Source organism: Heteronotia binoei, chromosome 1 (assembly GCF_032191835.1).
Source record: "Heteronotia binoei isolate CCM8104 ecotype False Entrance Well chromosome 1, APGP_CSIRO_Hbin_v1, whole genome shotgun sequence".
Taxonomy (NCBI): Eukaryota; Metazoa; Chordata; class Lepidosauria; order Squamata; family Gekkonidae; genus Heteronotia; species Heteronotia binoei.
This window is the reverse complement of record NC_083223.1, coordinates 98,904,445-98,919,923: the sequence shown is the minus strand read 5'-3', so window position 1 is coordinate 98,919,923 and position 15,479 is coordinate 98,904,445. Positions and strand designations below refer to the sequence as shown.

The 15,479-nt window shown below is 42.8% G+C and overlaps 1 protein-coding gene across 3 annotated transcripts in view; it reads right to left on the bottom strand.

The window, feature by feature from the left end:
- Positions 1-15,479, bottom strand: part of AFG1L (AFG1 like ATPase) — a 104,657-nt gene that overhangs the window by 27,800 nt on the left and 61,378 nt on the right. For 2 of the 3 annotated variants that reach the window (XM_060237894.1, XM_060237877.1), the window contains one exon: positions 151-233. The exons of the other annotated variant lie outside the window; for it this stretch is intronic. In XM_060237894.1, coding sequence (XP_060093877.1) covers positions 151-233 — 83 coding nt within the window. The remainder of the gene's footprint in view (positions 1-150; positions 234-15,479) is intronic. 3 annotated transcript variants of the gene reach the window in all.

Below are 15,479 nucleotides of genomic sequence, written 5' to 3'. Positions count from 1 at the left end.
GCAACATGGAAAGCAGTTGGCTGACTATCCTATACAGCAACAGTCTTCCAGTTCTATGAAAGAAGGTTTTTTCCCCCATTTACTTACTCCTGGTAGGAATTTGGCTAATAGGAGAAAGGGGAAAAACACCCCCCAATTTCAACAACTTACAGGTAGTACAGCTTCCCTGCAGCTGGAAGCCCTTGTTTCCTGTAGTCTATTCCAGAATCCAGTTGGATGACATTACAATATTTCTGCATACAGAAACAAAAAGACACTGTTGTTACTTCTGTTAAGGAAGTGAAGTGGAATTTTGCTGATAATAATAAAAAAAAATTCCTGTCTATATAGATAGATAGATGAATTTATTGTCATTGTTCTCAACAAAAAGAGAGCAACGAAATGAGGTGCTCTTCCACAAACATACCAACACATCAAACACACATATTCATAAACCATTTAAATACATCTGAAACCATTAAACCATTTAAACCATTAAAACCATTTAAATACATCTAAAACGGATAAACATTCATAAAACCATTAAAACCATTTAAACCATTAAATAAACATTCATAAAACCATTAAACATTCATAAAACCATTAAAACCATTCAAACCATTAAATACATCTAAAACAGATAATCCTTCATAACCCTGCATTTAACCTAACCACAGCACTTGGATAGAAACTGTCCTTAAATCTGTTTATAACACATTTTACCAGCCCACCTGTTCATACTGTTCCCTTCTCATGCATCACAGGGAAACCGAATAGTGGGTCTGGCAAGCTACACACCAGGATGGATTATTCTTCTGGATAATGGACTAGCTAAATGATTGCTCCACAGTTCTAATACAAAATAACAGAGCATTAAGAAAGTATTAATGCACATGTAAACTATCCTAGGTGCTCAAGATAGTATACAGGTTATCTCCCCCTCCCCTCGCTTTATCCCCATACAATTCCTATAAAACAGGTTACTCTGAAATATAATGACTGGGCCAAAGTCACCCAGGGATCTTTAGAACTTGAATTCAAGTTTTACTATTCCAGTCAGCCATTAAGGAAATTGCTACGAGGAGTGGAATTCTAGCAGGAGCTCCTTTGCATATTAGGCCACACCCTCCTGATGTAGCCCATCCTCAAGAGTTTACAAGGCTCTTTTTTTGTAAGCTCTTGAAGGACTGGCTGCATCAGGGGGTGTGGCCTAATATGCAAAGGCGCTCCTGCTAGAATTCCACCCCTGACGGTAGCAGACCACTAAGTAGATGTTTATCAAAGATGTACAAAAAGTGATGTAAGTCTGGAGAGACCACAGTGCTTTGGGTTATTTACGTACAAAATGAGCAATGAATACTTGCAATTAGTGTAGTAACTTGCATGCAATTCTGCAAGTCGAACAGCTCGGTCCTTTTCATACCTACTTATAATTAAATCCTACTGAAGTCAGTGGGATTTACTCTCAAACAAGTATGTACAGAAGTGAAGCCAAAGCACACCATGTGAATAAATCCAAATTCTAGATTCAACAATACATATGTAATTAAATTTGTAATCTAGATTATTATTGATCATTTATTTAAATGCTGCATTCAATTGTACAATTGGAGTAGGTAGGTTCTAAGGAATGTGTTAAAACCATTACTTCTATGCATTTTACCAGGATTATTATGGTGGTTATTATAATGGACCTTTCTGAGGGTTCCCCCTCCTCCTGCACACCTACCTAGTCCAGTGAATAGTAGGTGCAACTGCATAACAATCCCTGGACTAGGAGAGCGGGCAGCCAGCCAGCCACCAGGGCTTTGCCACGCCCCCAGCAGCCCTCATTAACCCCTGGAGAAGCCCACACCACCCTTTCTCCACTTCTTATGTGATTTTGGGCCGTGAGTGGCTTGCTGGCCTTTTGACTGTGGGGGGGGGGACAGCCAAGGAGAGCCCCAGGTGAGCGAGGTCTGCTTGGGCTGGCTGGATCTCTAGCCAGTCCAAGCAGGCCTCACTCACCTGGGGCTCTCCTTTCTTGTGTCAGGTTGCTGTTGGCTGGTGGGGGGGCATATGCTAATGAGTTATGCTAGTGAGCTCCACCACCTATTTTTCTACAAAACAACCCCTGTGTTGTATTTTGTGTGTATTGTGTGTGTGTGTGTATGTAATGGAACAGCCTGCTTCCCCCAAAACCTGTGTGATTTAGTTTTATGTTATTGGGTGCAGCTCTTGTTTCAGTTTCCTGTTTTGTATGTTAGCTGTAGTTGTTGACTGTGAGAGCTGTCCTGTTGCAAATGGTTGTTTTGAGCCAGCTTGTCTGTGCTGAATGGACCTGAGGATGGGTGCCTGAGTGAGTACTCTGACCTGAAGAATCACAGCCAAATGGGGACAGTACTGCTAGTAAGTGGGTAGGTAGCAACTCCCAGTTTTAAAAAAGAAATCCATTCAAGACCCTTTGGATTTTATCCCCAAGACACATGAAACAAACAGGTGCCAGAAAAGTCACTGTGGGGAGCATCATATTGAGAATCACCTCACTAGCAGATGGATTAGTTTGGCTACAATGTACATTTCTTAGTGCATCGCTCCATAAAAACAAACCTTCTACTGCTGAAAGCTCTAGTGTCATCAATGCAAGAACACCAAAGGGTCCAACACAGTTTCTTATTGCTAAATGGGATAGAATACATGGAAAACTGCAAAGCGTGAGAGTGATCTAGGAGGCCAGGGAAATCAAGAGCTTTGTGAGGAAACTTAGGATCCATGCCGTGCAGAAGTCCTGACCTACCCCTGCTCAATGGGATTTGGACTCCAGCTTCCTATGATTTAGGGTTACAGGTGAAACCTGAGATGGGTGAGGTTTGGGGAGGGGAGAGACTTCAGTGAGATGTAATGCTACAGAGTCCACCTTCCAAAGTGGCCATTTTCTCCAGGAGAACTGATCTCTGTCCCCTTGAGATCAATTGTAACCTCAGCGTCTCTCAGATCCTAGTCCTGACACTTGAACTTTTATGCCACACTAGCTCTGGATTGTTAACAGATAACATCCTACAGTAAATTACAAGGTCAGAGTCATGGAGATTATCTGGTTCCATCATGGTCAGGGCCCAAGGCCGTAGCCAGGATTTGGAAGGTTGGGGGCATTTGAATTTTCTGGGGGACACTCACACCCTCTGGCACCCCACACAACCTTTCCTCTCCTCACTCCCCCCCACCCTCCCCACTGCCTCCCCTTCCCTGCCACTAAAACAGTCAGCGGGGCTGGGGTCAGAAGCAGCCCCCAGCCTCCGGCACAAGTCAAAGGGACCGTTGATCTGCTGATCGGTGGGCCCTTTAACGCACCGGAGTCTGGGGGCTGCTTCTGTCCCTGGCCCTGCACACTATTTTAGTGGTGGGGAAGGGAGGGCGGTGACAAGAGTGGCAGGGAGAGCTGCTCTCTCTGCTGGCCTTCCTTCCCTGCCACTAAAATAGTGCGTGGGGCTGGGAGCAGAAGCAGCCCCCAGCTGATCCACGGGCCCTTTAATTGGGGCTGGGTGCTGCTTCTGCCCCCAGCCCTGCACACTATTTTAGTGGTGGAAGGGGAGGGCGGCAATGAGAGTGGCAGGGAGAGTCACTCTTGCTGCCGGCCTTCCTTCCCTGCCACTAAAATAGCATGCTGGCAGGGGGCAGAAGCAGCACCCAGCACCCCACGTAAGTTAAAGGGCCTGCTGATCAGCTGGTGCCGGCTCCAAATGCGACCTCTCCACCATGCAAATCACTTGCGGGGCCGGTGGCAGAGGGCCTTGGCCAGAAGTGGGGGGGGGCTGTGCCCCCACAGGCCCCCTTGTAGCTACGGGCCTGTCAGGGCTTCTTTCACATTCAGAGGCAGCAAACCTCTGAATACTACTCTCAGGATGCAACATCAGGGAAAGCCTTTGGCCTCTATACCCTGTTGTTGGCCCTCCTCCAGATAAAAAGGTTGAACACTGTGTAAAACAGGATGCTGGACTAGATGCGCCAGTGATCTGATCCAGCATGGTACATCTTATGTTCTTACAAACTCACAGTACAATGTATGCAATAAGTTTCCACATTACAGTAGTAAACACTCCCATTAAAACATCTTAGTAACTTGTAAATAAAAACTGAGGGATTTCTCAATATTTGAAATTCCTACAGAACTAAACATATTACTTGCAAAGGTGAAGCATATATGTACACTAAGAAAAATAATGCTTAGGGGGCACTGAACATATGAAAGCATGCTGATGTGCTATACAATGCAGCAAAAATAAATAACCACAGTGTAAAAAGAGACAGAACTAAACATTTAGGTTCACACACTTCTAAATTGTGATGAAGGTTTTAGGAGAACATGCAAGCTGAACAGGTTTGCCTATTCTCCATCTTTGATTTTTTGAAAAGAAAAATAATAAGTCCAATAGCAACAGTACATAAACTCGATCTCTGTTTAGGTAACTGACTTTTCCATCACAAGATTGATTAAAGCCTAGAGGCATGATTGCATTCCACGCTCACTAATCACCATCAGGGAATTCTAATCAGCGGCTAAAGAACTTTTAACTGGAGTCTTCATATTTTAGGCTTTAATTGTCAAAGCTACAAGCCTAACAATTGGTTTACATTTTTTTAAACAAAATCCTTAAACATTCATGCTAGATAGTATTAAATATCTCCTGCCTTTCTCCCCAGGGAAGCAAAAGCTAGAAAACTATATAGCTGCTCATTGTGCAAAAGAACAATTGAATAACATAGCCTCAAAGGAATGTGACTTCTCGTTCCATTCAATTTCAATGCTTCAAATTATTCAATTACTCAATTTATTATGAATCAGTTTATGTATTTATGTATAGCAAGGACAAACACAATTACACGCTGAAAATGTAATTAAGGTGTTTTTTTTAAAAAGAAATTATTACACACTCATTATTGCAAGAGGGGGAAAAATTGGATTCAGAAGCTTTTCAACTTAGCCCAGTGTAGGCAGTAATAAAAGAAACCATTCCTTAGAATAAAATAATAATCCTAAAGTTGTTACAGCCATTGAGAAACATAGTTATCCAATACAGGTATTATAAATAGACAGTAACATTCAAACTGTAAGTATAACAGACTTAAAATGCTGTGGGGTACTAATATAGCATACACACTCAAGGTTTTCAATCACTATACAGGGAGAGAGAGAGAGAGAGAGAGAGTTTTCAGTAAGAATGAATTCACAAAACAATTTACAAAAAATAAAATCCAGCAAACAAAACAAAATAATTCTGAGAGATTAACAGCAGACTAAAACCCACAATTATTAAAGCCACACTGAAACAAAAGTTTTCACTTGCTTTCAAAAAGAAAACAAGGAGAAACCAAATTAATTTTCCAAGGAAAGGAGTTCTGTAACTCCTGGACAGCAACCAGACAGCATCTGATACAGACCAATCTTATCTCTTCTAGAATCAATATGTCTAGTAAGCACAGACATAAGGGCCATGCATGCAAATAGGGGGCAGATTCCCTTCATAAATCTCAGCATCACCCTTCCTCTGCTTCTGTACCCAGCATATCATGATTGTGCTGGAACACACAATGTGCCAAGATGTATCTCTTTGACCTTGACAGATCTAGCAGCCCATGCTTCTTTAGGCTGCCAGGCACAGAAATACTCCTACAGAATCTAGCTAGTTTGCTAGGGACTCAATGACGAAGAGGACAACAGAGGCTTTAAAGCAAGTTTTGGATAGGGTTGCCAGGTCTCCCCCGGTCACCAGAAGGGGATGGGGGGTAGTGTTGCCAGATCTAGACTGGGAAACTCCTGGAGATTTGGGAGTGGATCCTGGAGAGGACAGGGACCTCAGTGGGGCATAATGCCATAGAGTCCACCTTCCAAAACACTGATTTTCTACAGGGGAACTGATTTCTATAGTTTGGATATAAGCTGTAATTTCAGGGAATCTCCAGGTCCAACCTGGAGGCTGGAATTCCTAGTAGACAAGCTCTAGCTTGCCATAAATGGCCTGGTATCACAAACTTGCTTTACTTTATTTGATTTATATCCCGCCCTCCCTGCCAAAGCAGGCTCAGGGTGGCTCCCTGACATGACACATGACAATGGCATTCCCAGTGCAGAAAGACTTATGCTGATGTCTATAAATTGATTCCTCTGCACCCTCTTTTCTCTAGGGAGGTTTTTTACTTTGCAAGTCTGCCTGAGTGTTAACTCTAATGAAATAAAAATATTGAATTAACATGACATTTTCCAGGTGAAATACTCAAGTCTTCACAAGCCAAGGGCTTACACAAATGATTCAGAATAGTTAAAGATAGTGGCTTACATCCAGCCTATTACCAGAGGAAACCTAATTTTCCTCTCCCTGTCAAGTCGGCAGATTCAATAACGAGTCTTCGTTGAAACAAAGTATCTAGTTTATTGATATCATGGCTCTCGACTACAGTAAGATTGAAAGACTAAAGATCATACAGTAGAATGCAAGCATATAAGGTATACTTCAAAGGGATTCTTGAGGGAGGGGTACTATGCAGGGCACATTCACACATTGATGTTACAATTTCTTTCTCAGGCCTGGTTTGGCCTTGAGCGTCTCTTGGCTCCAACCTCCCCCGGTGCCAAGCCTGAGAAGGCACAGATAAACTGTTCACATATTCCCATTTCAAAGCAATACTACATAACAAAGAAAAAGGAGGGGGGTGAGGAGAGTTCAAGCTAGCAGCAATGGAATACAGTATGGCTTTACCCAGGATGCTTTTCTCCTGAACCAGAGATTAGGTGCAGGCCTGACCAGAGTTATGAGCAGACTTGGCACTCCCCTGTCCAGCAATCCCTTTCAACCCCCAGAAAGACAATACATAAGAAGAACTCTGATGGATCAGAGGAGTGGTCCATCTAGCTGAGCATCCTGTTTCACAAAGTGGCCAAATACCTGCCCTGAGAGGCAACAGAGCATAGCTGATTTCTTTCTCCCCCTCCCCCCAATTCTCTTTTTTGAGGTCACATAGACTCTGAAGACAAAAAGCTATACAGTGTGAGAGGCTGACAAGGGAAAATGGGTCATTTCCCCCATTTCATCCCATGCCTCTAGAATATCATCCCTGGGGGTCAGAAGCAACTGCCAGAGACATGGCAGGGATGGAGGGGAAGGAAAGGGACACAAGGAAAATCAGCATGCTGCTAGTGGCTGGCTGGATATGTCAGTATTACTAGTAAAATGTTAAGATCATGATGACAGGTCCAATGAGTTTTGTAACATTATGTTCTTAATAGTCAGGGCTTTTTTGGGTAGAAAAAGCCCAGCAGGAATGCATTTGCATATCAGGCCACACCCCCTGACATCACCATCACCAAGCTTTCCTGGAGGAGACATCTGTCCTTGATCCCTTCCAGTCTGGCTTCCGCCCTGGTCACGGGACAGACATGGCCTTGGTTGCCCTCGCAGATGACCTCAGAAGGCATCTAGATCAAGGCGGGTCAGCGTTGTAGTTACTTTTAGATCAGTCAGCGGCGTTTGCCATGGTTGACTATGACATAATGGCCCACTGCCTTGCTGACATTGGAGTCCACGGGATTGCCTTAAAGTGGTTCTCCTCCTTTCTCCGTGGTCAGGGATAAAGGGTGGTGCTTGGCAAGCAGACCTCCATGTGGCACCCGTTAGAATGTAGTGTACCTCAGGGAGCTATTCTCTCGCCAATAATATTTAACATCTACATACACCCCCTTGCCCAGATTGCCTGAGGTTTTGGGCTGGGCTGTCATCAATATGGGGACGACACCCAGCTCTGTCTGTTGATGGATGGCCACCCAGACCAGAGCTGGATCTAGGGGGGGTGCTTGCCCGGGGCGCCAACAGATGGGGGGGGGGTGTCAAATTGGGTAGGGAGTCCATTTTATTCTATGGGCCCATAAGACAGAATGGGCCCATAAGGGTGCATCATTTTTTAATTTTGCCCCCCCTCAAAAAACTTGCAGATCCGGTCCTGACCCAGACTCTGCCCCGGGCCATTTGACTATGGCTTTAGAGGCTGTGGCAGGATGGGTGAGGCAAAGTTGATTAAAACTTAATCCAGCTAAGACGGAGGTCCTGTACCTGGGCTGGGGGGTGGGGTGGGTAGGATTGGGAATTTAATGCCGGCTCAGAAAGTGAAAAGTTTGGGAGTGACTCTGGATGGCTCACTTTCAATGGAGGCACAGGTCACAACTATTGTTCAGTCTGCCTTTTACCATCTTCAGTAGGCCAGGCAGCTAGTGCCCTACCTATCCCCCAGGACCTAGGTACAGTGATCCATGCAATGGTCACTTCCAGGTTAGATTACTGTAACTCGCTCCATGCAGGCTTACCTTTGCGACTGATCCGAAAACTCCAGCTAGTGCAGAATGCAGCAGCTCAGCTGTTGATACCAGTGCTTAGCCGGGCACACATCCAGCCAGTGCTATGCAAACTGCACTGGCTACCAATTGAGTACCAGATCCATTTCAAGGTTTTAGTTTTAACTTTCAAAGCCTTACACGGCCTGGGACTGACATATATACGGGACTACATCTCCCCATATATGCCCTGGAGAACACTGCGATCTGGCACTCAACATCTGCTGACTGTCCCTGGCCCAAAGGACATCCAACTAGCCTCGACCAGGGCCAGGGCCTTTTCAGCCTTGGCCCCATCCTGGTGGTATCATCTCCCCTCAGAGATCCAGGCCCTTACTGCATTGTTACCTTTTCATAGGGCTTGTAAGACAGAGCTATTCTGCTAGGCATTTGGTTGAGGCGGTGGGCATCGTATTCCATCGGCCGACCCCATGCTGCAATACCACCTCTGCTGAAATACTGAGTTTATATACAGTATATTATGATGTGTCCAACTGAGCTGCCAAATTGTATTGTTTGTTTTTATTGCTTTTAATTGTTCTATTGTTTTAAAATGTTGCTATCCGCCCTGAGCCCATCTGGGAAAGGGTGGAATATAAATTATCTAAAATAAATAACAGTTTAACACAGGGCTTTTTTGGTAGAAAAGCCCAGCAGGGACTCATTTGCATATTAGGCCACACCCCGATGACAAGCCAGCCGGAACTGCGTTCCTGTGTATTCGTGCTCAAAAAAAAGTCCTGAATATAAGTGTTATTCAGTGCAGGAGCCACTGAGTAATTACAGCCAGCGTTTTTTGACTGACTTAAGATCTTCACCAAACACTATGAAGAGCTAGATCTGATTGTCCGTTATGATGCAAATAGTCAAGGCAGACCAGTTTGTCTTTTGTGGGAGGCAGAACTGCGATAAAATATGGAAAACAGCAACAATTGTCAACATTTTACTAACTGATAGGTGGTAAATACTGGAATTCAATTGTGTGAGACTCAGGAATAATTACCGATGTTTAGTTAAGTATGATGGGATTGTTGTTGTTAGAGTCCATAAAGGGAAAAAAGCTCTTGTGTTTTGTTAGAACTTATGATAGCACAGCAGATGGTACCAATTTAAACATGTTAGTGAGACAAATTAACTCACCAGTTCAGAACAAAATCATCTTGGCTCTGAGGAGCAGGATAGTGAGCTACTGGAGGGGTGAGTGGTTCTAATTTGCCTTTCTTTAGCTGCTGAGGAGAATTAGCTGAAGTTACTGTGTGGGAGGACAGTGTTTGAGGGTATGTGGGTGTGTATAGCCTGTTGGAGAGTGTTGCCTGTTTGAGTAAGTGTGGTTTCTGTTTATCTCTGTTAAAAAGGTAAAGGTAGTCCCCTGTGCAAGTACCAGTTGTTTCCGACTCTGGGGTGATTTTGCTTTCACAACGTTTTCACGGTAGACTTTTTACGGGGTGGTTTGCCATTGCCTTCCCCAGTCATCTACGCTTTCCCCCCAGCAAGCGGGGTACTCATTTTACCGACCTCAGAAGGATGGAAGGCTGAGTCAACCTGGAGCTGGCTACCTGAACCCAGCTTCCACCGGGATCAAACTCAGGTCGTGAGCAGAGCTTAGGACTGCAGTACGTGTCTCTGTTGCCTGGGTATAATTGATTGCAGCTTTTAGCAGTGTTGCCTGGGGCTTACTGCTGGCTCTGCCCTTTGCTGGGTGAGGCTTCAACTGTGTAAGGCTCCTTAGCTGCAGTACTGCAGTCTGAACTCTCTCCTCATGACCTGAGTTCAATCCTGGCGGAAGCTGGTTTCAGGTAGCCAGCTCAGATTGACTCAGTCTTCCATCCTTCCGAGGTCAGTAAAATGATGTTTTTTTCTTTCTTTTCTGATGTTTTTCTTTTGCTCTTTTGTCTTTATTATTCAATGTAAGCAATATTCCTCTCATTACTGCTTTATAAGTATTTCAAACCGTTTGAAATTCTATGTCTTTGTTATCGTTTATTTGGAATAAAGCTTTAGTTCCATTTTCTAGAGATGTCACTATTTCTTTAGTAGTAAATCATTTAATCTCCATCTTCTCAACTTTTTAAACAATTTTGTAGTCCACAATATTGGGTTATGATCAGCTCCTATTTTAGGTAAGATCTTTATTTCCTTTGTAATAGACCTAAGTCCTTAGTACCCCACAACATGTCAATTCTAGAAAAAGTATTATGTCTTGCTGAAAAGAAAGTATAGTCCCGCACTTCAGGATTAAATTTCCTCCATATATCTTCCAGATTTTCTTGTTTAACCAGTTCAAAAAAAGACTTTGGCAATTTCCCTTATTATTTTTTTCCCTCGGACCTATCCAGTGCATTCTTAATTGTTCCATTAAAATCCCCCATTATCAAAACTTGTTCATATGTCACTTCATCAAATTGTTGTATAATGTCTTTTTAAAAAACATCTTTTGCTCCATTTGGTGCATGCAATCCCAATAACAGCGGGTTTTTTGCATTTAATGTTATTTCCACCGCTATAAATCTCCCATCTTTATCTTTAAACAATAATTTCGGATCCAATTCTTGTTTAATATTAAAAATCACTCCCCTTTTCTTCCGTCAATGAATGAAATTCTAGTCCCAACTGCTTATTCCATAAAAAATGTGTAATCCTTTTGTTTAATATGTACTTCTTGCAGACAAATTATATTACAATTTTGCTTTATAATCCAATGAAACGTTGCCTTTCTTTTTTGTGGTGAATTAAATCCATTTACGTTCCAAGATAATAATTTGTAATCCATCATGGTGCAAATTCTTTATGTTCTTCACAAAATCTCCACAGTTCCTGTGTATTTGTAATTGTAATCCTTCTCCCTTGAAATTCAAAACTCAAACCTTCAGGTATTATCCATCTATACCTCATTTCATTGTCCTGTAATTTTTCTGTCAATTTCTTATATGCTCTTCTGTCATTTATCACTTGTCTTGGCAACTCCTTCATGATTCTTACTCTGCTGCCTCCTACTGTCAGTGTTTTCTCAAAGTGCGGCGACCTGGCAATAGTGATCCATGTGACGGTCACCTCGAGGTTAGACTACTGTAATGCCCTCTACATGGGGCTGCCCCTGTACCGAACTCAGAAACTGCAGCTAGTGCAGAATGCAGCAGCCAGGCTGCTAGTGGGACTACCTCGGTGGGAACATGTGCGGCCTAGGCTGTGGGAACTGCATTGGCTGCCAATTGTATACAGAGGTCATTACAAGGTGCTGGTTATTACCTTTAAAGCCCTAAATGGCCGAGGACCTGCCTACCTTAAGAACCGCCTCTCTCCATATGTACCCCAGTGAGCACTGCGTTCCAGCTCACAAAACCTTCTGGAAATCCCTGGGCCTAAGGAGGCCAAGCTTAAAAGAACTAGGGAGCAGGCCTTCTCTATAAAAGCATCCCAATGGTGGAATCAGCTACCGGAAGAGGTGCGGGCCCTACGGGATCTTAATCAGTTCCGTAGGGCTTGCAAAACCGCCCTCTTCCAACTGGCCTTTTAAGACAGAACCCAGGGATTAACATCAAGCCATTTTGTATAACTGAGACGATAGCACAACTATACTGTTTTTAGATTATTTTAATGTTAACTTATATTGTATTTATTTATATTACTTGTATTGATGTATACTGTTTTATTGTTATATCATGATATTTTATATCATGTCTTGTAAGCTGCCCTGAGCCTGCCTCGGCGGGGAGGGCGGGGTATAAATAAAAATTGATTATTATTATTATTAAAATTTTTATTCATGATCTTTCCCACCATTTCTTTTGTCATATACCTTATAACCACATCTCTTGGTAGATTTTTTTTTTTGCATAAAGTGAGTTCACTCTATACATATAGTCATACATATTTCTAGTCCCTTCAGGATCTTCCTCCAAAAATTCTGCAATTCTGCAATTATTTTTATTATATATTCTTTCAGATCAGTTTCTTCATCCTCAGGTACTCCTCTCAGACGTATCTGAGTCTCCATCAATTTGCAGCCATGTATTGCCACTTTTTCTTGTATTTTTTGCAAGGTGGAATCATGTACTTTCACTCTCCCTTCCACCTCTTGCACTTTCTTTGATGTTACCACAGTCTCATTTCTGAGATCCTCTATATCTTTTTTTAGCTCTTCAATATCCTTTCTAATTTCCTTTTTGGAAGCAGTTATCATCTCCTTCATCCTTTTCATCATCCTAGCTTCCATTGCATCTAATTGTCTTGCTTTTTCTCCAATGAAGCAGTCCTTGCACGGGTTTGCTTATGGTCTGACATGTAAAAATACTAAAAAATTTGACCTCACCAAATTGAATTTCGACTATCAAGTTTAAAAGAATAGAACTTGCTTTCTTCAATGAGCAATAGAACTTGCTTTCTTCAATGAGCCTAATTTTGACGTCCTCAGAGCCTCCTGGGCTCAGATATTTATTTTTAAAGTTTTTATTTTTTTCAAAATGGTGGTTGCGACTTTCTGCCACTCTTTAAAAAAAATTTTTTCTTTTCCTCTAGAGGCTTCTAAAGTAGTTTTTAGCAATAATGTCCAATAATATTTACCTTATAGTCGTCACCTCTACCAGCTCCACCGCTTTTTAATGTCCTGAACACTTTAAAAATTATTATTTAAACTTTGACCTCCTTGCAATGGCCGCCGATGTTTTTCTATGATAATTCAGTCCTAGAGTAGGCTGGCTCCTTCAATGATTTCCCTTTTTCACCCAATACTTCCTGCTTTGCTTGCCACCAAATCCCGTTTTCGCTGGTAGAGAGATCTCATGATACTTGACGTATTTCCTGTGCCGTCTGTGGAAGTTGCAATTCTATGACGATGGGGCTTATTCTCAGAAACTGCAAGTAGACCAAACAATAAATTCCTTCTCACTTTTTAACACTGTCCTTTAGTTTTACATAGTCCAAATTTCACCCCTTCTCCCCTTCTTCTTCCAAGCTTTCTAGATTTCAATTTCTCACCTTCTGATTTTATTTTGTTTAATTTTAATTAGTCCTGGAATGAAAGATAGCGATCTGTACCTTTTCTGTAGTTATCCAGATCAACACCAGTCTTGCATAGCTTTAGATGTTTAGTAGAAGCAAAGAAGATTAGGATCCTGTCGAGCTTAAGTCAAATAAATGACTCTGGAAACCTTTGCAGATGATGAAAATGCAACTCGTCTCCGGAGACTCTTCAAAGCCTCAAAGGAGCCTCCCCCCGCCGGGACTCCCTTTTAGCCAAAGTAAATCTCCTCAAAGTTTCCTGTGCATATCTTGGACTGATCTCTGACTGAGAAAAGTAGGCAGTAGATTGTCTTTCACTACCCTGAACAGAGGTTCCAGCCTGCTGCCCTTCTGAGAAGCAGTTCAGCTCGGCATTTTCCAACCCCGGAAGTCTGATAATTGAGGATTCCTTACTGAGAGGGGTAGGGGCTAAAGTGTGCCGACTGGACTTGTCATCTCAAGAGGTATGCTGTCTATTGGGTGTGTACATCCAGACTGTGACTGAAAGAGTAGAAGACTCAGCTCCATAGCTAGTAATATTTTTTGTCAGGAGACAGAGTCTGTAGGGGGCAGTGACTAAACTAAAGTTAAAGTTAATTAAGTTTAATTTAATTAATGGGCATTATGGTGGAGGAGGCAGGCAGCTGGGCAGGGACAGCCTTGGACACCCTTCCTCTCTTATATCCTCTCATTCTCAAACTCCTTCCTGTCCCTATTCTAAACCAAGATCTCCTGTAGAGAAATCTCATTGTAGTTTTACCTTGCTGCTGCTTACTGAAGCTTAGCCTACTTAAACCACTCCAGAATGTTCAGGGGAATGGGAGCAAAGGGGTGGGGGAGAGAAAACCCTCTGCAGAACTCAAGTCAGCCTCCTCACATTGTTGGAAGTGGCTGCAAAGAACACGGCAAATAAATGACCTAAATGGTGCCATCAGAAAAGGCTTGGATTTTTGGACCATGGCTTACCCTTTTGAGATGAAGCTCTTTTATCAGGAGATGGTTTGCACCTCACGAGGGTAGGAAAAAATGTGTTTGATAGGAAAGGAAAGGTCCCCTGTGCAAGCACCAGTTGTTTCCGACTCTGGGGTGATGCTGTTTTCACAACGTTTTCATGGCAGACTTTTTACGGGGTGGTTTGCCATTGCCTTCCCCAGTCTTTTACACTCCCCCCGCCCCCCAGCAAGCTGGGTACTCATTTTACCAACCTCGGAAGGATGGAAGGCTAAGTCAACTTTGGGCCGGCTACCTGAATCCAGCTACCGCCGGAATTGAACTCAGGTCGTGAACAGAGAGTTCAGATCACAGTACTGCAGCTTTACAACTCTGCGCCACGGGGCCGCTCACGAGAGTAGGAAAAAATGTGTTTGATAACAGCCCTGCAAACTTAATAAGGAGGGCTTTAAATAAAATCATATGGGAGAGCAAGGCAAAAATTCAAAGCCTAGTATGATGCCGATAACTGAAGATAAGAATGCTCAGGTTTCGCAGAGAGTGGCACATACATTAAGTAGCATTAACTTGCATGTAAGTACAGATATGAAAATCTCAGGGCACATAAAACATGGATTCTGATGTCTCTAAACTAATGCGCAGAGTATGGGAAACTAGCAGGAGGAACCCAATGTCCTATTACAGGAAGGGGACTATGACCTAACAGGCATTAAAGGGATGACACTCACAACTGGAATATTAGGATTGCAAAGTATAACTTATTTAAAAGGGATGGACAAATAAGGGAGAGGAGTAGCATTATATGTGAAGGTATATACTTGTAAGGAAATACATGAATCTGAATGTGGAAGTTCAGTAGGGAGTCCCTGGGTAAAAATAAAAAGCGCAGGAAATAATAGTGATATTTTGGTGGGGGTCTCCTATAGAGCATTAAATCAGAGGAGTTGGATGAGGCACTCCTAGAACAGATTACAAATCTCCCAAAGCGATGGGACATAGTGGTCATGGGAGATTTCAATTACCTGGAAGTCCAACTGTGAAAAACAAAAGGTCAAACAATTCCTGACTTGTCTTGCTGATAACTTTATTTTCCAGAAAGTGGAGTGGGGAAAAAAGGGGATCTGCTATCTTAGACTTGATTCTTATCCACAGTGAAGAACTGGTTGATGAGGTAAAAGTAATGAGCACCCTG